Genomic DNA, 24812 nt, shown 5'->3' on the forward strand with positions numbered 1-24812 from the left:
CACACACACACACACACACACACACACACACATACGTACACACACACACACACACACACACACACACACACACACACACACACACACACACACACACACACACACACACACACACACACACACACACACACACACACACACACACACACACACACACACCTTCAATCCCACCTACATCCAGCTGTATCCATTCATGGCTGGATTTAGAATAGAACATTCTTTTTCACACAAACCTTCTGAATAGATTTTTGAAGATCAGCACTAAGAATAAAACACATTATTCTTGATGGTTTATAAAAGAACCTTGCATGAGGATACCAGGGCCAACCTCAGATACTAAGGCCAGGGGATTTGCAGGTCAACCCTGATAACTCAGCCGGGTACAGCTCAAATACAACACATTGAAATGCAGACAGCTCTGGGAGTTATATGTGATGTATAGGCAAAGGGCAGGGCTTATGTTTGACAAGTCAGCAACATCCAGTAATGCAAACTCCACTCCAAAGGCCACGTTACACAAGAAAAGAAACGGTTCATTGACCGATGCTGTGAGGCCAATGCAGAACTGCGGTAAACCTGCTTTTTTTTTAATGGCCAACAAGGGGCGTAGAGTAAAGAAGTCTATGAGAAAATGACCCTCCCTTTCACTTGATTTATTAGCTCAGAGTTTACAGTCTTAATTGATAGTTTCAAGTCTCCTTCAAGTCCTTCCTTCATGATGTTAATTTAGTAATATACAGTATGGTCCCTTTTGGACTCAAATAGATGATAAAGCAGGGTTTGCTTTACAACACGGCTACCTTGTGATTGACAGCTTGTTACCACAGTGTAGTCCAGTCTGCGTGTATAGAGCTAAAATCCTTTTAGTGTTTTTGAGTACATAAAAGTTCATTGTAATGTTTTAGTCACTTACAGTAAAACTACATGTACAATGTTTTATCCTGCTAAGCATTGTAATGCTGGTTAAAAAAACTATTACTGCCAAAATGCCAAACTTGACGCTTCAAAACCAATCACAATCAATCAATTGGGTCATACAATGAGCGTGAATGTCAGATAGACGGTTATATACAATTACAGAAATGGTTGAATACTCAACATTGGAGATCTGTGATGAAGGCCTCATCGAAAGCTATGTGAACCTCCGACAAGCAGTTCTGATGTACACTGGTCTCCCGTCTGGCGCCATCAACACTTCTTGGGAAGTGCTAGTCTCTTTGATGAACCATTGGAGCTGGATTGAGCTAGGCTCTTATGTTCCTAAAATAGTTAATAATTTAGATAAATAGTTTTATCCCTTTGCAGATAATTAGGGTTTCATGGGATTTGCCAATCCTGTATGTTGGTTTTGTGGATTTCGGCAAAGCTTGTGACAATGTTACCTCTGTAATCCTGAGGGACTTGCTGCAGGAATTAGGAGGGCTGAATTAGCCTTATTAGCATTTACTCAAATACGCACAGTAAGCAAGTGCCATTCCCCAATGCCTGTCTGTGATAGTCATGCACAGGAAGGTGCTGCCAAATGTCTGCAAAGTGTCCAATATGAAGGCATCTGGGTGCCATCTGACATTGTCCTTCTGGCTTCAGTGAACCATGATCGCTGATTTGCACCGGACAGTCTGCACCAGAGTGTGACACAGTCGGAGCGAGAAAGCACCTCAACAGAAGGTGCAAACAACTGACATGCTGATGTTTGTAACCTCCTCCTGTTCCAGCTATGGGAGATGTTACATGGGTGTTATGACCTGTTCTTGACCTGTCTGTGCAACCTGGAGGACACACTTATTACATCTGTGGTTTACATATTCTATTTCTGACACTGAAACTCACCTTGTGTGTATACTGCTACACCTGCCTCTACAGATTAAACACTTTGCTTATCATCTGTCACTACCTGTTATCTCATGAAACAGAAAGGCCATAAACAGTATCTTTAAAGACGATACAGCTCCCTGACTGAGTTTCACCAGGAAAGAAACAACAGGAATGCCGTTATAACTTGTCTCACTGTAAATAACAAAAACAAATCAACTAAAAAAGGGCAACACTTTGACTCAGTTTGCTGTAAAAATAAAAACAAAAAGACATTGCTAAGTGTAAAGTTTGCGTGATCCAAAAGGTCAGGGTAGACTGGTGATCTGCCAAGTGGGCTTCCTTATACGTTTCAGCCTCGCATGTGACCCTTGCAAGGACACACAGAGTCTGCATTCTGTATACCCTCCAGCTCACTGACTAATAACTGAAAATGACAAACAGGTCACTGGTCACAAATGCAGGCTACCACATCTCCATATATATATATATATAGATGTCAAATCAATACTGAAAGATTTTCTGACCAGGCAGACTGCAATGCACTGTGGGAGGGCTGCAGTGTAGGCTGCAGAGACGCTGCATCGAGGAAAACTTCAAGCAACAAGAAACATTGAAATTATATTTGTGAGATATTCTTATATCGTGGATGCCCTATAGTTTTTGTGTTATATGTATTTTTCGCTGTATTGTTAATATCTGTACCTGGAGGCTACATCTCTGTTTAATTGGTTCGAAATGTTCTTGCATTAAAATTGGAAACCTGGTACATTCCGAAATTGCTTTGTTTGACTTGATATGACACATTCAACCTGCAGCAATTCTAATTCCTCAAATAATATCCATTAAAGGTGGGGTAGGTAAGTTTCAGAAACCGGCTCGAGATACATTTTTTGTTATATTCCATGGAATGCTCTTAACATCCCGATAGCAATGAATATCTTAAGTGCTTTGAGAAAAAATCCATAAAAAAATGTCATCTGTGGAAGCCGTAATACTGTTAAACGGATTGGATGGCCTACCTGCCTGTCAGCCTTCCATCGGGGCACAAACGTATCTCATGCCCTCATTGGTCATGTGCGCGTTCGTGTGTGTTGGAGGAGGGGCTCTATAAGGAAGTGGCAGATTTTCTCCGGTTGTGTATTTTCAAATTCTAGCGATCTCGAGCCGGTTTCTCAAACTTACCTACCCCACCTTTAAGTGTTCCGATATATGATGATTACTATTCAGATTATGTGACCTTGTAGCTTCCTGCCACTCAATTCAGGAGTTTACTTGATTGACAGAAAAAGCGACCCATCGCTTTCCAGTCTGTTAACCCAGAATGCAAAGCGATACAAAATCAGTCAAGTGCCGGGAAAACTCAAATTAAGTTAAAGAGACAAACAACAAAATGAGTGCGGACCGAGCAAAAAGCTAAAGACGTACCACTTCCACCCAGAATGGGGGAAGAATATTTGTTTGTGATGTCACATTCAAAGGTTATTTGCCTTATTTGTAAAGCAAGCGTCGCTCTGCCAAAGAAAGGTAACGTGGAGAGGCATTATCGGAGTGTTCACAACAAGGCATAGCAGCGACTTCCCTCCGAGTAGCGAGTTTAGAAAGAGAAAGGTCATGTATTATTGCTACACAAACATTATCTCGCAGTCTTAGTGTCGCCAACTCGTTTCTAACATGCTAAAAGACAAACAAATGCGTCTATGGTCGGTGTATTTTTGACTTTTCCAATCCAGACGAGAGATATCTCCCGTCTGTGTGCGAGGGGGCGGGGCAGTTTACACACACGGCTGCTACATGCAGCAACGCAACACACGGAGGGATGGCGTAGAGAAGCGCTCCAAGGTGTGGTTAAATGTTACCCGTCTCGATGTGGACAATGCTCCTTGCCAAGAGTGTTTAGCTAAGGGCGGTAACACGAGCAACTTGTCTAAACATTTAGCAAAAGTGCTCCACATTCAGACGGAGGAATGCACCGGGTTCGACTGTCTTTCTAGTAGCCCTGTAGCCCCATCCACGTCAGGCGTTATGTATGCTAGCAGCAACACACGGAATTAACTCAATTATACAAACATGGGTTAATGATTAGAGGTAACAGAGTTACTCTTTATTTTGTTAAAGTTTCAGCTATTCTGTTTACAGTTCTGTCATCATATTATTTAATACGATTTGTTAAAACATTGTTGTTTCTTTTGATGTGAATTTTTTTTTTTTTTGCAGGTCACCCTTGAAAAATATCTCAAGGGGCTTTCACCTGGTTAAATAAAGGCTACAAACAATTTATTTATTTAAATAAAAAGCAATGTTAATTTTGTTCACAATTTGTTAAGTTAATTTAATAATATATGTATTTTTGAATCAAGTATTCATCTTTATTGTCTTCATTGTTAGTTTCCACATGCCTAAAACAACCTCAAGCTAAATCTAAAAGTTGATGGCTAAATAAGAGCGCTTGAGAAATTGTGCAAGGCATACAGTAATAGTCCGAATAGTCGATTCATCGTTTCATTAATCAATAGATTAATCGGTTATCAAATTAGTCGTTTGTTGCAGCCCTATTGTCCCATGTATAAATAAAACGTGTTATTCAGCAACCCTTGCAATTTGGGATTTTATTTTTGGTTGGTAGACCTCGGTGAGCTGGTCATTTCAAAAGTAGCTCACCAGCCAAAAAAGTGTGGGCACCCCTGTTGTAGCTTAACGGGTATCACAGTAACATTCCCTTAGGGATACGTTTGTGAAACCAAGTAATGACTTCACTACAGTAACCTGATGAACCCCTATGCTATGACTTGCCATTGGCATTTGGTGACATTAATAACACATCAATGCTACTTAATATTTCGCTGTGGTCTTCATTGGTGTACTTTACCTGTCACTGTAGGATTACTACAGCTCTTGCAAAGTTACCTCCTTGAATACAAGTGTGCTGTCATTGCTGCATCAAGCCCTCATAATGAATTCTTAAATAGGATTTTTCTTAAAGCTGCAGATGCGTGAATAGCATTCATCCACAAACTCAAGAAGAACCAGTGACCAGTAAACACACACACACACACACACACACACACACACACACACACACACACACACACACACACACACACACACACACACACACACACACACACACACACACACACACGCACACACACACACACACACACACACACACGCACACACACACACCCGCACACCACGCACACGTACCCACGCGCTGCCTTCTTTGAGCCTCTGCAATCGTTTGATAGTCGTTTGCTCAGTCAGGTGTGAATTGTGACGATATATCCATTTGTGAAGCCAGTATTACTTCCTGTAACAACCCCCCCTCTCTCTCTCTCTCTCTCTCTCTCTCTCTCTCTCTCTCTCTCTCTCTCTCTCTCTCTCTCTCTCTCTCTCATCTCCTCTTTGTGGCGCCTTCTCTTCTCTGAGCTCCCATCGTCAGAAAGAGAGAGAAGGAGGGAGGGAGAAAGTGAGAGATTGTACTGTACGGGGGAGAGATGTGGAAATTCACATGACAGCTTCCAAGCCATGGAGAATGTAGAGTTCCTCTACTGCTGAGGCTGCTAAGATGTTAAAGGCAGTCTAGATAGATATAAATATCTGTGTCATAAGTTCACTGATGAGGAAGTTGAGTGAATGTGGCATCTGACATTTGACCTGACATTTGATGAAACCCCACCATGTTACATATGGGTGGAGCCCTTAACACGTCATACTAATTAATTCACTGAATGTATGTTAATGCTGTCACATTCTATTTATTCCCACTTAAAGGAAAACTGCAGGTTTTCATATGATGGGCAGATAACTCTATTGAAATCAGTAAAAAAAGAAATGAGTGAAGTAGCTCAACATATTTTTACATGATCTCAGTGTGGGATTGTGTAGACAGTAGACAGCAATATAAAGTTATTTTACACACTGGGGAGAGTTTAATCGATTTTTGCTTACTTTAGCCTACAACTAGAGAGCCAACTAAAAGATGCCTATAGTAGGCCTACTACTATATAGCCTACTATAATAGACCTACTTATATTGGCTAAAAGTCGTGATTTATCACCCTTGGTTTGTCGATTTTAAGTCAAGTCGAGTCCCCCACTTTTAGTGTAAGCCTATGCTAAATTGCTATATTAATCACCCAATACACATTTTTGGGGGGGAAATTCACACTGTTTTATGTTAATTAAAGTATCACATATAAAACATACACAATGTTGTCACATATACAGTTCACACAAAGTAAATGTTGACAGAAATGTTAGCATTTTGGACCAATTAAGCAGTATTTACGAAAAGAGGACGTAGCATTTTAGCACAAGAGGAACTCAAAGTTGATGTCCTCTGTTTGCAGGTCGGAAGCAGTTGACCTGTTACACACATGACCAACAACTTTTTGCTAGCTAAAAACCTGACTAATGAGCGAAAACTACAGGCAACAACGCAGAAACTTCCATCGAAATTCGCAGGTACCACACGTCTACTTGCCTTTAAACCTATTACAAATGAAAATTGATGACACAGTGAAACATGAAATCGCTTTTAGGAGTAATTGGCTCGCGTGCACCCTCATTCAGTTTGTTGCGTACTTCAGATTTCCTACATAAAGAGTGGTGTTTGAAGGTGTAACAACTGGCTTTCATTAGCTATACATTAATATTGACTTTTTCTTTGCACCGCTAATTCGTGTCCACTTTTACAACCCCTTAATCTGGTGCTCAAGTGTTGACTGTAGACTGTAGATGAATCCGAAAAGGAAATTAATGGAGGGCAGGTGTTGGCAAAGAGCCTCGAGGGGGTAATTCTTGACAAAAATGAGAATGGAGATGTCTGAGGGAAGAGGGTAAAAAATTGCTGTCTGAATCATTTGCGATTTAGCTCGACTGTGCCTGGATCAGTGTGTGTTTGACTGAGCTACTCCCTGAAGGAGCTTTAGCGCAGAGAGAGAGAGGGAGAAGGAGAGAGGGAGCCTTGCGCGACAGACCGACGGACCGCCAGTCCGTCTATCTATCCAGCTGCCCTGCCTCTGCAGAAGCGCGCAGGCATAGACAAAACGCGAAATCACACGCACGCACATCCACGTGCACGTCGAGAGAGAGCGAGAAAGTGAGAGAGAGCGGGTCCCATGCACGCTTTGCAGGCTGCCGGAGCTTCTACTGTAGTACTCAATGTGCGTGTGCGTCTCTGTGTGCGTCCGGCGGCTGCTCACCTGCCTCTTCCTCTCCTAACCCGGGACGGGAATAACGGGATACCGGGAGCTGAGATCACAACGAGGCAGGTTGAGCCCCACCACAATGCGCGGGGCCAGCAGAGATTGCAGTGGAGAATCCGCGGTAGGCGCAATGAAGATTGGATTACAACAACAGTGATTTTATTCGCAGCTGCGCGCCTACGAAGTGATACATCGGGGGATTTCATTCAGTTTTTTTTGGGACACGGTGGAAATAATTCATCGCCAGTGATTCCGTGATTTTTCTTCTCCTACTCCTGTTGTGCAGTGTGTTCTGTGAGTGGGATCCCCGTCCGAGGCTGCATGGTTTCTCAGAGGAGAGAGGGGACTGTTGCAATGTCATCTCGCACCACTTATTTGGAGCTCTGTGGAAGGGAGATGCTGTAAGTACTTTGTCGTGTCTGTTAATTCCCCCATACATTTGGATTGTGGTGCTCTTCCACCGTCTCTGTCTCTCTCGCGTGCCCCCCTCTCTCTCCTTTGATCGTCGGGCACCGTGCGGGTTTACCCACAGGCGTCCCTTATCCAAAGCGCGGCACCCACATCGCGGAGCGCAGCTCTCCCCAAAACACGAGGGATGTAATGGTTGCGAGGCACGCAGTATGAAATGCGAAGGAAACACATAAAATGATCTTCTCTCAGCTCAAGTGTTTTCATAATTTCCTCATAATTCATAAGGCTGGCGCAGTGAGCGCAGAGCAGGCTGCTTCAAAGCGCATCTGTAAATGCAGCCTCTCTCGCCGGCACGTTTATCCCTTTACTATGAATTCACCCCAAAACTCACTATAGGATTAAAATAAACGTGCCTCCGTTGTTAGTTTGGCACATGCACTCAACCCCCCCCCCCCCAATTATTAGTTAGTATAACCAACAAACGATGTGAATATTTTAACAAAAGTGTTTTTACGCACCAAAAAAATTATTTGCTCGCTGGTGTTTTATATCAAGACACATTGCGGGGGTTTCGCTTGCGCCACTGTTTGGAACAACTTCTCCATCCCATACCAGGATGTGTAGTTTATAGAGAATGCAACGCGTATTTTTAAAGTTATAATCACATTTTGGGTGAAAACGTTGCGCATGTGATCCCCCCCCCCCCCCCCGTAACGTGACAGAAAGTGAACACCGGCTTTACCCTACTACTCAAATATATTTGTAAGTAGCGTCTTGGCCAAGATGCAGGAGGCAGGCACGCGCTGTACCAGTAGGGGTCGCACGTGTATTGTGTTGGTCCCCTTTGAACATAATGGGGAGATCCAAATGAATGGACTTCTCCTCTTCCACCCCTCTCCCTCTCTCCTGTTCTTAGGATCCAGTCACGTTGTTGAAAATGATGAAAAAAAACACGTCATACTTTCACACATGTAGATTGAGGGCCCCGACTGTACACTGTAATCAACGTGCCTTTATAGATTGCTTCCTTTGACTATTTAGCAAAGGTTTGTGTGTGTGTGTGTGTGTGTGTGTGTGTGTGTGTGTGTGTGTGTGTGTGTGTGTGTGTGTAAGAAGTGTTTTCACACTCAATGTTGCCAGCAGTATTTCATGGAGAAAAACACACAATGAGTATAGAAAAAAAAATAGTTTTTTAAATATATCTATTTACATATACCAATAGCACGGTGTTGAAGTTAGTCACTCTTGAGGATACTTCGTCTAAGAAGGGGTTCAAATCAAGTGCCGAACAGATTGCTCCTGCAAAGGCTGCACCGCTCTGTTTCAAATTCATCAGAACCGTTCATGCTGAATAAAGTCTGAAATCCCCTCAGAGGTGGCTTCAGAGAGAAAAGAAATCCCCTTCCTGTTGGACTGAGACAGAAACTGCAAGACAATAAGCTCACTTTGTTTCCTGTTGCCACGAAGGAACACAGACGCTTCACAAACACCACGTCGACCTACTTCCAACCACCCCGAGTGACGACGTGTAATCAGCTTGTGTTATAATAATCATCATTACCTTAATTGATCCACTCTTCTTCTTAATATACTTCAGCAACATGCATACATGTCATGCCAATAAAGCAAATTGAAATCAGAAGAGTTCTTAAATGAACCTCCTGCATGCTAATGAAGCAGATCTGACTGATGCAATTTGCACTACGGGAAGAAAGAAGAGAGGGTAGCATGAAACACATTCTTCTGATTGGCTGTGTGTTGGGCATCAGGTGCAGGGAGAGAAGACACACTGGCACACAAAGAAACACTGTTCACACCCATGGAGAATGCTAGTGGTCTCTTTCTTTCGTTGTTGGTCTCGCACGCACGCACGCACGCACGCACACACACAGACAGAGGGTTAGTCGGGAGCTGGAGAGGTATGTGCAGTGGGCAGACAACATGTTGAAGCCTGAGTGGTAGCGGACGATTACTTCCACTGGGCTTCTCATGGGTGCTCATGCACACGTCAGGGCACACTGAGCAGATGGCTGGGGCCTGGGAGAGTGGGAGAGAGAGGTTGAATGGCTGGGAGAAAACGGAGAGAACAGGACCGAGCTGAAAAAGTAAGAGGGATGTCAGAAGAGGCGTGGAGTAGACTGGGTTCGTTCAAGGGACAGTCCGGCGAAGTTTAGCAACTCACCGTTGAATAGAAGCTGCAGAGGTTGAGAGAGTCTGACTTTGAGTTCCTTTTGTTCAACTCGAAAGCACTGGGTTCTTTATCCCAGTAATGAGTCTTGATAACGACTTTTGTCGGAGCTCCTCCAGACGGATTTCTTTGAAATAACGCGGTGCTATTTGTAGCTTTCTGTTAAAAGTTTCAGTCTCAAGCCACTTTGTCCTGATGACATCACTTTGTGAAGCTCCCACAGAGCTACACAAGATGTTACACAACTGTTTTAAAGCTGTGTGGGGAACTGGGCTTGCTGTGCCCCTTTTTAGATTGCTGCTTTGGAAACTGCAATTCCCACAATCCAACTGGGTATGGGAACTGTGATGTCATTCATTGGACAATTTGCTGTCCGTTAGCTTTGCTTCCTCTGCTGTTAAGCCAAGGTGCAATTGGTCAAGCTAGATGTCAAGCTATGTGGAGGCGTGTGGCGCAGTGGGTTAGTGCGTTGGTGATCGGATCAGGGGGTCACAGGTTCAAACCCCTCTGCAGTCAGCATGCCTGAGACGCTTCACCCCAAATTGCTCCTGTGGGGATTGTATTGAGTATGTAAGTCGCTTTGGATAAAAGCGTCTCACAAGTGAGATGTAATGTGTTTATTTGGAAGGAAACCAAATGAGTGGCTAATGCAGGACATTGGAAAAGCATTACGTTAAGTGCAGTGGAGGATGTTCCCCAAAAAGGTCGTTATGACACCGCTGTTGCATGCAAACGCATTTAAAAAGGCATATATTTCTCTCATTGTTTCCACTTGAAAAAGAACAAGAATGACTTTAACCTTTAAATTCCCTCTAATCTTCTTGTCAATTTGTATGCAAAGTTCCTATCTTCAGCAGCACATTAGCATACCTCTTTTTCCTCTTGTCTGTTTTCTTCAAATGGCTACATCTAATTTAAAATAGGAAACTGTTGAAATGGAAATAGATTGATTTGAAACTTGGGGAATGAGACTAAAGAATAAGACCAGGTGAGGTTAGTGGTGCATGATAATTATCGGTGCGATATTAGGAATTATGACGTCATCCCGATAAACCCGATAAAAGTATTAATAGTAATAATATACAATATATATTTTGGGTAAAAAAAAGAAAGAAATACTGCGGTGTGGGTGGATTGGGATGAGGGGCGCTTGTTTTTCACTCGGCTCCTCCCGTTTTGCCAGTACTGTGGTATAGTGGTTTAGGAAGAGGGGAGTTTTTGAAGCCAGGACAGTAAACAAACATGTCGTCGGTGGTATGGGACTATTTCAAAGTTTCAGAGTTAGATAGTTCGCTTGCTATTTGTATTAACAAATGCAAAGCAGAAGTTCCACGAGGAGGGAAAAAGGCAACGAGCTATAATACTTCCAACCTGATTACTCACCTGAAACATCGCCATCGTTACGATGGTGTGTTAAAAGCGTACGAAGACGCCTGCGCTGCTAAACTAGCGGCGAATCCAAAGCCAGCTGCAAAGGCACCGGGGCTTTTACCTATCGACGAGGCTTTTGGAAAAGGCAAGAAGTTTGCCAGAGACGACCCCAGGGTTAGTTTTGTTCATAGTAGTAATGCTCATGTCCTTTGCTCACTACTAGTCTTTTTTTTACCACCAGGTGTGCAAATACTACAGGTACATTTAATATATGTATATATATATATTATATTATTATCGGTATCGGTATCGGTCTTGAGAAGCAGGAAGTTATCGGTATCGGTTTCAAAAAACCAATATCGTGCTTCCCTAGGCATAATCCATTTTCTTTTTACACCTACCTAAGACGGCAAATATAGCCTAAAAACCAATGTGGCTTTTAAAAGAAGGAGTTTTAAAAGAAGAAGTTTTAAAACACGTTATAAGAATATATTTTCCTTCATGAGTCCAAGTTACTTCTCATTTGCACTCGACCAGTGGATGGTTTTTGTGCACCCTCTATTCTTGCGTTTCCATCTACTTCTTCTGATCATGTAATCTTGTTCATCCCTCTTTAACGTATTCACAGAAATTAAAATGTATTTTGCTCACATTTTTTTAATTAATTTACAATTTCAGTGCAGTGGGGAATAAAAGGATGGAAGTATGGATGAGTACATTAATGGGCGATGAATAAAATGGAGGGTCCAATGTGCGATGGGAAAAAAACCCTCATGTAATATTAACTGTAGTCTTCTACAAACCGCAGCGTATTTATACACATGTGTCTTCTGGGCCGCAACATTGGAAAACATACGCTTATCGTCCTTGGTGTCAACGAGTCCAGCCCAACTCTTTAAATAAATCAGATCTATAGGGTGTGTGCAGTAAGTTAATCGAAATGTAATGCCATTTTGGAGGATAGAAGGAAGAAGGAATGTGACCGCGGCAGTAAATGCAATCATATGAATCATCATGTAAAGATAATGCGGCTGAATTATTGATGGCTGTGAAACCTAGTTATGTGTGGACTAGGAACAGAGGCTATGTGGCTATGAACCCATGTGGGAATCAGAGAGAATTCAGCGCCAGTGTGTGTAGAGTGTGTTTCTAATTTTATGAAAAGGAACAAAGGATAGAGAAAAAAAAACACCATTTTCATTATTTACTGATTACTGAAAAAGGTTTTTTAGACTTGGTATGAACATACACGTGTGTCAGGTGGGAAATATATATCAGTGTGTGTGCATGATAGCCATATTATGGATGTGCCTGCCAAACATCATTTACTGTTGTGGCGCCAAGACACGATCGCCTTTGTGTGACGACAAACCGCCCCAATCCCATTTGCCAAGGGGTCTCTCTCTGTCTCTCTATTTCTTCATCTTTCTCTTTGTATATTCTGAATGTTTCTGAATTCTTTACTTCCCTTGACGGTTTTTAAATTTTTCCCACAATCCTTCTCGCCCTAAAATCCCCCTGTGATGCTGCAGAGTTGAGACAAGGGAAGATAGAAAAAAAACCCTCTTTTGTTGACAGATTTCCACACCGCCCATTGGAAACGAAGATAATCTCGTCAACAATGGCATCGCCTGTTGCTATAAATACCATAATATGCCACATCGGTACTGTTTTGACCTTTTTTATAATACTGTATGTGCCATGCACCATAACTGCAGCCACACACAGTGAAATATGTGTGGGTGCTATCTTCAAATATTTTTCACATGTCCTGAAATGGCCTGGGAGCTTTCTATCATCACCATTTTCAGTTCGTTTTAATCCATGTATTGCTAAGGAAAATTCAACTTTAACAACATTTCTGTAAAAGCGCCATTTGCAGCTCTAATGGAAGTTGTTGTGATAACAGTAAGATGTTTCCCAAGCAGTTCATACATAGTATTCATGAACACAGAGGCTGCATATCTATATTTCATAAACAGCATGTGCACAGTACATATGAAAGCATTTATGTAACTCTGTCCTCGGCTCAGATCTTCCCAGACTGAGGGGGCTTCATAACTCTCCCATAACCTCCAGGAACTGCTGATGAAAGGCATTTTAACATTTTGATAGTCCGACTGATACTGGGTTATTAATAGTGAAATGAAATACTTAAAATGATAATAGCAGCAGCAGCTGCAGCGGCAGGATTGTCTAGCGATTATGAAGACAGTCCTTCACCCAGAAGGCTTGAGTTAATGCCTCTTGACAGGGAGAGTCCGCGCTGCTCGAGCACTCTTTAGCAAGACCTGAAAGGGGAAATGGCAACATGGGGGCTCTTCTGTAGCGTAGACCCTGTCAGAGAAGATCTGAAGTGTTTGGTGAAGCAGTTTATTGACCAACACTTCAAAAGACTGCATTTCTTTTACTTTGTATTTCTTGAGCTAGTTCGTCCATGCATACTTTGATTTGATTGCTTGAATATATATATATATTAAAAAAACAAGTCAAAGAAACATGTCTGATTGTATGCCTTACATCGGAAAGCAGTTTTAGTTTACGTTGAATAAAACATAAATATAGAAATGAATAAATGTTGTATATCTCAGGTGTTGTTTTTAAAATGTATTCATGAATTTGTATATATATGTGTAAGGAGTTCCTTTAAAAAAATATATAAATGATGAATATATAGAGAAAAAAAACAAATTGGTTTAATACATAAATAAAATTCATATAAATTAGATTCATATTTTGGGGTATAAATACATAGTACAATTACAACTTAATGCAAGACAGTGGTATATAAAAGGGGGCTGTCTTCCCCCGGCTTCATTTCATGGTCAAACATTCTTCACCAAAGGTCACATAACATCTTTTTTTGAACATTCTTTGATTTAGGAAAGTGAAGCAGGTTTTAAAGGAAGTATTCCAGCATGGAGGTGACTTCACAAACTGTCAGGGCATATCTTAACGTAACCTCACAGCTTCTGGGTGACGTAAGACGGCAACTTGTTGACGGAGACACTTGGAATGTATCGATGCTCCCTCTGCAGTGAATGGGCTGAGATTGGGAGGATTCATCCTCAGGTCAGCTCCAAGCGTGTTTGCGCTCAGTCGGACAGGTGTACAAGTGTATGGGGGTTATTCCCTATCTTTATTCAAGAGTGTGGTATTTAAATTTGAGAGCATACTTTATTGATTTATTTCCCTCAAACCGCATTTTACCTAGCGTAAGTAAAGCGAACGCACCCGCAAGGACACCTGGCCTCCTATTGGTTGAGGGATTTTGACAGGATTGTTGCACAAAAGTTTCGAGCGCGCACAGAATAAATCTGAGAGCAGAACAAATCTGTAAGCAGCAATATATCTGAGTGCAAGCGTACAGTTTGAGCAGAAGCAGAGCAAATCTAAGTGCAAAGAGGCACTATTTGAGTGCGAGGACAGGGTTTGAGGGAAATAAATACATAAAGTATGCTCTCAAATTTAAATACCACGCTCTTGAATAAAGATAGGGAATAACCCCCATACACAGTATGACACAGTGAGCCCACATGCATCATTCAGCCTTCCTCTTGACTCTCAATTTCATCACAGAATCACGAGGTGTGACAACTCCTAGCCCACAGAAAGTCATCTAGAACCATAAGCATACTCACACATACATTGCAGCCACAGCTGTATCTTTCTTAGGGCATGCAGGGTCAAGGGGCATCTTTCGAAATGGATACAAAAAAACCTTTATTACATTACTTATATCAAGGTAAGGATACTTATGAAAAGGTTTATGAGGAGTGGGAATCTAAAAGGGTTAGTTGAGCTTCAGTTGTTGCAGATAATATCATTTGGAATGAATTGCTATGCTAACTAGCTAATTCATTTTTTATAAATAAACTTATAAAACAGGCAACACATGATTAAGAGTGCATATTATTGCCTATATATAATATTTAATTAATGTAATATTCTCAAAAGTCTGCGTCTCATGAAGATCTAGATTTTTATCATCACATTTAAAATATGTGTATGCAATCATTGAATACACACACCATGACTTGAATAATACATCGACTTAAATACACTAAGTTAAAAAATTACCAATTTACAACGCCTCCTATCATGCAATTAAAAAACATCTGGTGATCTGCATCAATGTTGAACTCGTCCTTGACCTAAGTGTTCACCTTTTCCCCAGCTAACTAAGAGACAAATAGACAAAGAATCAGGAGGGAAAACATCATCTCCTTGGTAACTATAACATCTCCAAGAGTCTTTTTAATTGACCGCCTGATTACGACAGGATGTTGGTTGGTTTAACATGTGGATCTCACCCTGTGTTTTTCATAGTGTTTGGGAGCATATGTTAATGTGAAGGAGCATTTGGTAAATAAACTAATTTCTCATGAACCTATGATCTCGGTGGTAAAGCTGGACTGGTTTCCATAAAGTACCGCGCCTGCGAATCAATCATGCACCAACAGCCTCCGCACTGACGCGAAACACATGCGCTCCTGTCAGTGAATCCATACATCGTCAGCGGTGCACATTATGAGACCATATGTTTTATGCCCTTCTGGTTTTGCTCATGCTCTACTGTTCAGCACACCTGCTCTTACACATGAGGATAGACCTACACATACTCACTCATGTTTTATGCTCCCCGAACATGATGTGTGTGTGATAATGACATCACCGGCTCCTCTGCTCTGGTTGGTGCAGAGTAAGGCAATCTCAAACACAGACACACACACATACACACACATTTGTTTCCACTGAGGAAACCCCAATCTGCCCCTCTGGCAGCCCAATCTATTTATAGCCCTCTCTGGATTATATCAGTGTGTTGTTTCTTTCTTTCTCAGCTGTTATGTAATTTACGTTATACTTACTTCTTTAATACAAAATGATCTGTGTGTGACTGTCTGACCGCTGTGACACCACTTTTACTTTAAATAAAATATAAGAATCTATAAAACACAGGTGAAGAAAAAACAGCATCAGCAGCATCATGTCATTGATGTGGTAATCAAAACTGTATTATTATTATTGACATTACATTTGTACTCTTCACACCAGGGTTTATTTCAGCTCAATTGAAAAAGAAAATGCAATTCCTTACAACTGTAGTAATGGTGTTGTGCTTGAACAGTGTTTCTTCTATTGGACACAGTAACAAGACAAAGGGTCTTCCGCTAAAGCACATTTGTGAGGAACAGCAGTGCTTTAAGCTTAATGCTAACTTTAGCATGCTAACTTTAGCATGCTAACGTGCTGACATGCTGATATAAAGTTGACCGTGTTCCCCATCTTGTTTTTGTGTTACTGCACATGCTTAAACTTGCTTTTTTAAGTAGCATGAAATGAAAACTACGGCTAGGGCTGAGGAGAATTCTTTGCAGGAATGTATCCTCTGGGTACCTTGACTTTCACTCGAGCCATGCTGCTAGCATCGCTAACAAGAAACAAACGGCACTTTGAGTTATAATGTATTGCTAGAACTATTTGACTATGCTGTATCTGACTAAACATCAACTCTATAATACAATATGCAAATGACCCATCATTGTCACATTCCTACATACAAGTTATGTGGCAGGACGTGTAATTGCACCGAGTCTATGTGAATGTTCAGTACAGTTTGTATCTTTCTGTCACTCATAGCGCCCCCCCTTGTCGTTCACGAGTCCACGCCGAAAGCTGGGTTTTAAGACATTTCACAGTAAATTGATAACTGTCTGCCTGCCTCCTCCAAACAGCACAGCTTGCAACTGAATCATTTTGAAAAGCTAACGTCGTGACCATAAAGAATATACTTGTTAGTCATCTTCTTTTTCTCTCACCCCTCTGCAACTTCCTCTCAAGGCCATTTCCCTCCCCGCAAGGTTTATCTGTTTAATAATGTTAGTGAGAAGAAGCTGAATAAAAAAGAAAGATGCGACCTGAATGTGTGGGCTGTGTATTAACAATTTATCTCCCCTGTCTTTTCCCCTTTGCCATCATCCTTCCACTCTCCCATCCGCCACCTTCTTCTCTCTTGTTGATCTACCTTCATCTGTTTTCCATCATCCTTCACCATGCAGGGGATGAAGTGGTTTGACAGAATGTCCCTCAGCAGCAAATGGAGTAAGAGGAGGAGTAGAAGGAGCAGCGGTCCCAGCAGTAGCGATGGTAGTAATATTGCGCTGCTATCTTTTGCCCTCCTGGTTGTGGTGACCCTGATTGCGGACCCTGTGGCGGCTCAAAAGCAGCGAGGTAGCGCCGCCTCGGAAAAGGTGCCGGTCCTGAACATTGCGGTTATCCTGGGACGCACACGCTACATCTCAGACCGGGACATCCGGGCGCTGTGGAGCAAGGAGGACCCCATCGACGTCAATGTGGTCACACTACTGGTCAATGAGACCGACCCGAAAAGCATCATCAACCATATGTGCGACCTGATGTCCGGGACAAAGATCCACGGCGTGGTGTTTGGGGATGGCACCGACCAGGAGGCCATTGCCCAGATTTTGGATTTTATTTCCTCGCAGACACTTATTCCCATCCTGGGCATCCACGGAGGGTCGTCCATGATCATGGCTGATAAGGTATGGAGAGTGATGAGTGTGTGGATGATGGGTTGGTGGATGATTGCTGGAAAAGTTGATGTCTCATGGATGTTGTTGATGAATGGATGAAGTTGTGCATAGCCAGGTGGTGAATGGTTTGGACTGAATTGGCGAATGGATGAGTTATGAACTTGAATGATTGCTTTGGTTTGAATTGATTTGCCAAAACGTTCTGACTTTGGGTCTTTGCTGGTCCGACAAAATCAAACATACACTCGGCTGTCACCTTTTGCATATTTGGCTATTGCAATCATGTAAAAAATGGCAAAACTACTTCATGCCAACAGACTAGAGGGAAGCTTTGCCAACAGTTTAGTGTTAGCATGCTAGCAATAGCAGGAACAGTAAACCTGATGAAAATGGTTTTGCAGGTATTCGGTCATAAATTAAGATTTTTTTTTAAAGTTCACCAAATCAGTAGGGTTAGGGTTATCCTCTGGGTACCATGACAAACGTTCAAGGCAATCAATCCAATAGTTTTTCTCATTCTGCACCAAATACAGATAAGAACTAGGGATGCACGATAATTATGACGTCATCCCGATAAACCGATAACAGTATTAATAGCCCCGATAATATACAATATATTTTTTGGGTAAAAAAAAAGAAAAAAATACTGCGGTGTGGGTGGATTGGGATGAGGGGCGCTTGTTTTTCACTCGGCTCCTCCCGTTTTGCAAGTACTGTGGTATTAGTGGTTTAGGAAGAGGGGAGTTCTTCACAAATCCAGCGCTCCCTAATACTTCGAACCTGATCAGTCACCTGAAACATCGCCATCGCTACGATGGTGTGTTAAAAGCGTACGAAGACAATAATACAATACAGTGTGTGTGTGTGTGTGTGTGTGTGTGTGTGCGCGCACGCGTTGGAGCTATGTGCAACTCAAGGCATATGCTCAAACCGGAGCTGCCTGGACGCTGCAATCATGTTGCTGAGTGTGCTGACTTTTCGTACAATGTCCCACTGTCTGGCTTCCTGCATAAAGTCAAGTGCTCGGCGCAGTTGTGGCGAAATGTCGCTCCTCTGTTTTCATTTAAACAGCTCCTTATATCCGTTAGCGCAGCTAGCTAGCACCAGATGCTAACAACAACAATGCACGTAAGGTCTCTCTCTCGCTCGCTCGGACCACACGCACACACGTACACACACACCCTCCCGGTCCTCCAGATGGCCAGTCGGTGCCTACCGGTGAGCGTGGAAGTGTGGTCTGCAGCAAGCTGGCGGCAGGAGCGGGGCTGTCAGCATCAGCTTGTAGATGGTATTTTAAACTCGATGCGCTTTGAAACTACGGGGCGGCCGAGGAAAAAAAATACACATGCGTTAATCGCGTTAAAATAATTAGTGGCGTAATTTTTATTTTTATTATCGGTTATCGGTATCGGTATCGGTCTTGAGAAGCAGGAAGTTATCGGTATCGGTATCGGTTTCAAAAAACCAATATCGTGCATCCCTAATAAGAACCATTTTAGCATTGGTGGAAAGAGGTGATGTGGAGGTTTTAAGGAGGTAGGAGGATGAGGTAAGAAAAGAGTAGAGAACAGAAGGACAGGAACAAGAATGGATGAGTGAGGAGGAGAGGGTGAGTAAAGATGGAAGGAGTGGGTGTTTTGTAAGTTTGGCTAACGGCAACTGTGTGGTACAGTGAGCTGTAATCTTGGAAGTCTCCATTCACGGTGCAGGATTCCTTCAGACAAAGTGCAGGAGTCCTCATTGGTCATCACATTTGAATAGGGAATGGCCCCGCGCCTGCCAATCACTTTGAACTGTGAATGGGAACAGATGAACAGCTCATGATAGTGTGGATTCACGAGGCAGTGCTTAGCTCCTGGGATCCATCACAAATCACAATGAGGATATGAGGAAGTGTTATCTTCCCAGAAGATGAAAGAAGGCTTACCAGACGAACGATGCTGCAAATAGCATCAGTGTGTTCATTGTCAAGTTATTGACAAATATAGCATCTTGGTGTAATTATTGCGAACACCGGGGTCTTATCCAATGGTATTGTTACCCTTAGTCTTTGTCAACATTACTAGCACACTTTTTATAAATCCTAGCCTCCGTTTCGCTTTTCGTCCCCTTCCCTTAAGAGGATGACTTGTTTCTCTTTAAACCTTTCTTTTCTTCCAAGATCCTCCAGTGCGGGAAAATCACAAATCTTTAGCTGCAGCCGCACCGAAAGAATAGCATCCCTCTTCCTATTTCATGCCACGGAGCGATCACTCTTTCAGGCGCCCCAGCAGATTTGCCACCAAATCCGACCCCAGGCCCACGATAAAGCATGCGGTGCAGAGGCCGGTTAGCACCTCTGCCACTATCTTGTTTGTTTGCAGCAAATACACAAATGTCTTAAAGTTAACGCGGTAGTGGTTTATTGATCCTGCAATGCTACACGTGGCACTTTCAAGAGGAGGGAATGAGACTGAATTGGCGAATGTTCGGGGGGGGGGGGGGCACGTTGGAGGAAAGGGCCAAAGAGGAGGGAGGAAGTGTTGAAATGGAGGAGGTGGAGAGGGGAAATGAAGGTGTGAGGGATAATCTCTCAGCTTGAACAGAGGCAAGGCTGAGTGGAGGGGAATTAGAGTGTCCTGATTAGCACCTGCCACACACCACCAACTTCAGCACGCACGCACGCACGCACGCACGCACGCACGCACGCACACACACACACACACACACACACACACACACACACACACACACACACACACGCACACACGCACACACGCACGCACACACTTCATGTCCTCTGTCAGCGGTTGTCTTTTCAAACAGCAGCAATTCGGCACCAGGAGGATTTATTTTGCCAGAGCAGATGAGGTGAACATAATCCACTTGAAAGCGTTCGACCCGCCGCTTTGTCTGTCTGTGGTAGCTTTAAATTCACTTCACGATGTGTCAAAATGATTGCCAAATATTTTTGGGGATGCAACGTTTCCCTGAGAACGTTTATCGTACTGGCTTTCTGAGGGAAATTACAAAATGATTAGAGCGGTTTAAGGTAAGCAAACATTTCGCACATTTGTTTACTGAATATATTATCAAAATTGATTTATTAATCCAGCTTTATCTTCATATTTTTCATTCCTTTTTAGCTAAAATAACTTGAGATACACCTGAGGGGAATACCTAAAAGGTCCTGTCTCACATGCCAAACTAAAGAAAGTATTTTATATATTTTAAATCCTGGGATCAGTTACTGTATATTTAGAGTCAGCAGAATAGTGGCTGTGATGTCGTTACAGTTCAGTTAAAACAAAAATGCCTTTTTAAAGATTTTTAGAAATGCCCCTGGTGATTTTTTGCACCTATATGCCAACCAAAGAATACAAAGTGAATCTCAGTATATTTTTTTTATTTAATTTAGTTGCAAAACAACATGTAGCAAACCAATGTCATCCTATCATGACCAATCTAGCAACCCATCTGCAGTCAGTCATCTCTGTTTTACACTGCATTATAATACCGCCCACTTTTTAGCAATCCAAAGAAATGCAAAAATAAATTCATTTCAATTCAAAGATTCCCCTTGAATGGGCAATACGTCCCAGTACAGAAGCTGAAGACGCTTTTCCGTCTGTTCTGTTCGGGACTTTAAGTGTTGGATAACCCCCCCAACCCAACCCCACCCCACCCCACACCCAAATACAGCGGTTTAATCTGCTTAGTGCGTGCTGCAGTGTGTTTCTATCCCAAACAAGGATTACGATTCTTCTCGTGTGTCCTCTGCTCCTTCCTCTCCTTGTAAGGTTTACAAAGTGTTTTACCCTCCCAGTTTAAAGTTTGTATAACTCCTCACCCTCTGTAGGTTAAGGTTTATACGGTTACCCTCTGAAGTCTTTTTGCTGCCTTGGTCTAATCCTCATGTGAAATATGAGCAGAAGCTCGCCTCCAATGATTACGCCTTGTAAGACCCTCAGCATGTTTGTCTATTCACGATTACGCCTTCGTACTGGGGTGTGCATGAAATGTACCATGCGTATATATATGCTTTAAAGCCTCGTGCACTTGATATATCCGCTGTGTGTGTGTGCTTCCTTTGCCCGTCACTCGGAGGCTAAGTCTCTCGGTGCTGAGGACTTCCAGTCAAAGCTGTTTCCACGTCAACCTCTGGAGAATACTATCTCAGAGCTTCCCTATTTATAAAAAAGACTATTTATGCCTCGTGTCGTTACTTTCTTCTCCTTGTTTCGTCCCTCAACCGCACTCTCTCCGCTCCAATCTGTCTTTCATCCTTCCTTGTTAATTAGATACATGTTGCAGTATCTCTTTGCGTTAGTCCCTTCCATACATAACTCTGCCTTTGTTGAATAATGCATAACGTGCCCGTATTGAGAATAATACATTATTGATTAAGGAAAGACATGTCTTCCCTTAATGCATTCTCAGCGATCCACCACCAAGGTATCAACCTGGCAGCTCCTTTAAAACTGGGTTGGGAGGAACATATAACAAAAACTCAGTTCTTTTGTGGCTTTTGTTCTCCCTTTTCTTTCTTATATTAACTTTTTAAGGCTTGTTCATTCCCTTATTGCCGCTGTGATTGTATGGGTGGATGTCTGGGCCGGCGATGTTGATTGGCTTCATGTAATTCGCAGGCTAAACGGTTATCGACGTGCTCGGAGGTCAATACTTGCAACTGGATCGTGTTGGTCACGGACAATATCTGTATTTCCCAAGTCTATGTTGGTGTCGTCGGCCCTAACTCAGAGTTGCCTATTGACACTTCCAATTTAATTTGTCTGATGTGTTTTTCCACCGCAGCTGTCTGCTTTTCTCTCCCTTTTTTTAAATGTTTTTATCCGAGAGAAAGCCTTGTGAATTTAATCATGGCCCGAATGCACCAGATGTGTTCACAGCAGCGATGGGAGATTTCCTTGTCAGTCTCAAATCTTGAGGAAAAACAAACACTCTGAATAAAACAGAACGCGTTCAAAGAGCTGGAACACATTGGGATGCTCTTTACCGTTTCTCAGAAATGTAACACTGCAGATATGAATGTGTGTGTGATGTCACCTTAACTGCCTTTATGCCAGAAAGAAACACATGGACACACACGTTCTTGTCTTTCTATACTAGTGAGGACCGCCATTGACATAATACATTCCCCAGAGACTTCCCCTAACCTTAACCACCACAACACCCCCAACCCTGACCCTCCACCTGGTGACCTGTATGTATCCTATTTAAGGCTCACAATTCCCAGTCCTGCCCCTTTAGTTAACCCCCCCCAACCCTTGCCCTTAATCCTAACCACATCCCTTCACATGCTTTAACCCCAGTCTTTTTTACCCCCCCCATCCCTGTACCTGAACCGTATGCCTCCTTAATCTTTGATTCACAAGCATACGGGACTAGCAGCTCACCAGCTTGTGAAAAAAGCTCTGGCAAATACTGATCCTGGTCCAAAACCGAAGCAGAGACAAAACAAGTAACTCCAGGATGAGAAGAGGCTGCGGCCATTGTTATACTCCCACCACCCTTAAAGGTCACCTATGCGAAATGGCTTGTGTAACCATTAGCCAAACCATTAGCCAATCACCAACCAAGGTTAAGGTAGCCACCCCACCTTAACACCTGAATCTCCTCCTAGAGCACCATTGTGTTCTTTTTAGCCAAATATCTCAGAGGAGCGTGGGGAGGGGCTCCTTATTTTCATATAAAGTTATCTGTTTGGTATTTCAAGCCAAACACTTCAGAGACATGTTTTGTATATATCTGAAACCTATAATATATTGATGAAAAACAGTATAATAGGGGACCTTTAACTGAAATGCTGGCCTTATATTATATGCTGCACCCTTATGTCTTGTAATAGTCCAGTGTTGGGTACATTCTCATCTAAAGTTCAGTAGGATATCAATGTTGTTGGGATTACTCATTATATTTTGCCTTTGTACACCACTAGTTATAGTTCCGTACTGTAGGGAGTTTGTGTACGACAATCAACAACTAAACCAATTTAAAAGTACATCCGACTAGGAAAATATAATGGGAATCCTAAATAAAGTAGATTCATTTAAAATCTCGAAAAGATCAAATAAAATCCCCCAAGGATTATGGTCCAAACAGAACTCCTTGATTATGTTAAGACAAGAAAACTATGGGTCCGGTTTAAAAGGCTTAGGGTTGAAATAGGAAGTGATATCATTTAAGTTATGGAAGTAAGTTTTAATCAATGTCTTCTAATTACACACGGGAAGCAAACACATCCTCTGTAAAAGTGTATTTTTTTTTTGACCAATCTAACCAACCCGACCTCCATCCACCGATGTCAGGAGTTTATTTAAAAAACCTTTTGTGATATTTCAAGAATAAGAGGCCAAAGTACAATCCCTTTGAAGCACCATTGCCAATGTGTTGTACGGGAACACAGAGATCTCCACTGTGCTGTCAGAGGCTCAACAGTGTTCACCTTTCCACCCATGAAGGCCAGTAGTGCTGCGCTCCCTGCATGCAGTTAGATATGTTCGCAGCTGTCATGGAAGCTTGTGAGTGAAAAAAGTTTTTTATCCTAACTAACCAAACACACCCGATGTAACTGCCAGCATTAATGTAGTAGATACAAATGTTAGTGTGTGTGTGGTGTTATTGTGATCAAAGGACATTATTCATCCGCTGGCCTCCGGCTGTATAAACACACACACACACACACACACACACACACACACACACACACACACACACACACACACACACACACACACACACACACACACACACACACACACACACACACACACACACACACACACACACACACACACACACACACACACACACACACACACACACACACACACACACACTCTGATGTTTGGAGCTTCCTGCTCGTGTCAAACAGCAAATCAGAGCAGAAGGGAGAAAGGGAGAGCGAGCGACGGAGAGAGTGGAGGAATAACATTTCATGATATCACTCATGAGTTTGTCCAATTACCGCGTGGAGACATTTGTTTTTGTTTGGCTTAAATCAAACTGTCATTTACCGACAGCGTCTTCAACCACAGAGCCCGCCGCACGGAACATATTTGGCGTGTGTGCGCACCCGTATATAAACGTGTGTGTGACTCAATATAGAGCCGACGGAGGCACTTTGTATGTGTGTGTCTTTAATTGGCCATATGTGTGCGCCGACTTCGATAATGACATCACTGGGATGTTGTCAGATATCCTATTCCCGCGGTAACCCTGCCCTCAGTGAAATTCCCATGGTAACACTTTACTTATTATCCTC

At 42.5% G+C, this 24812-nt stretch overlaps 1 protein-coding gene across 1 annotated transcript in view; it reads left to right on the top strand.

The window, feature by feature from the left end:
- Positions 1 to 6827: 6827 nt before the first annotated feature.
- The window catches only part of grin2aa (glutamate receptor, ionotropic, N-methyl D-aspartate 2A, a), a 170700-nt gene continuing 152715 nt past the window's right edge, over positions 6828 to 24812 (top strand). The window contains exons 1-2 of the mRNA XM_034089639.2: positions 6828 to 7422; positions 17054 to 17557. Of these exons, the coding sequence (XP_033945530.2) occupies positions 17057 to 17557 (501 nt within the window). The 5' untranslated portion in view covers positions 6828 to 7422; positions 17054 to 17056. The remainder of the gene's footprint in view (positions 7423 to 17053; positions 17558 to 24812) is intronic.

This window comes from Pseudochaenichthys georgianus, chromosome 8 (genome assembly GCF_902827115.2).
Source record: "Pseudochaenichthys georgianus chromosome 8, fPseGeo1.2, whole genome shotgun sequence".
NCBI classification, from domain to species: domain Eukaryota; kingdom Metazoa; phylum Chordata; class Actinopteri; order Perciformes; family Channichthyidae; genus Pseudochaenichthys; species Pseudochaenichthys georgianus.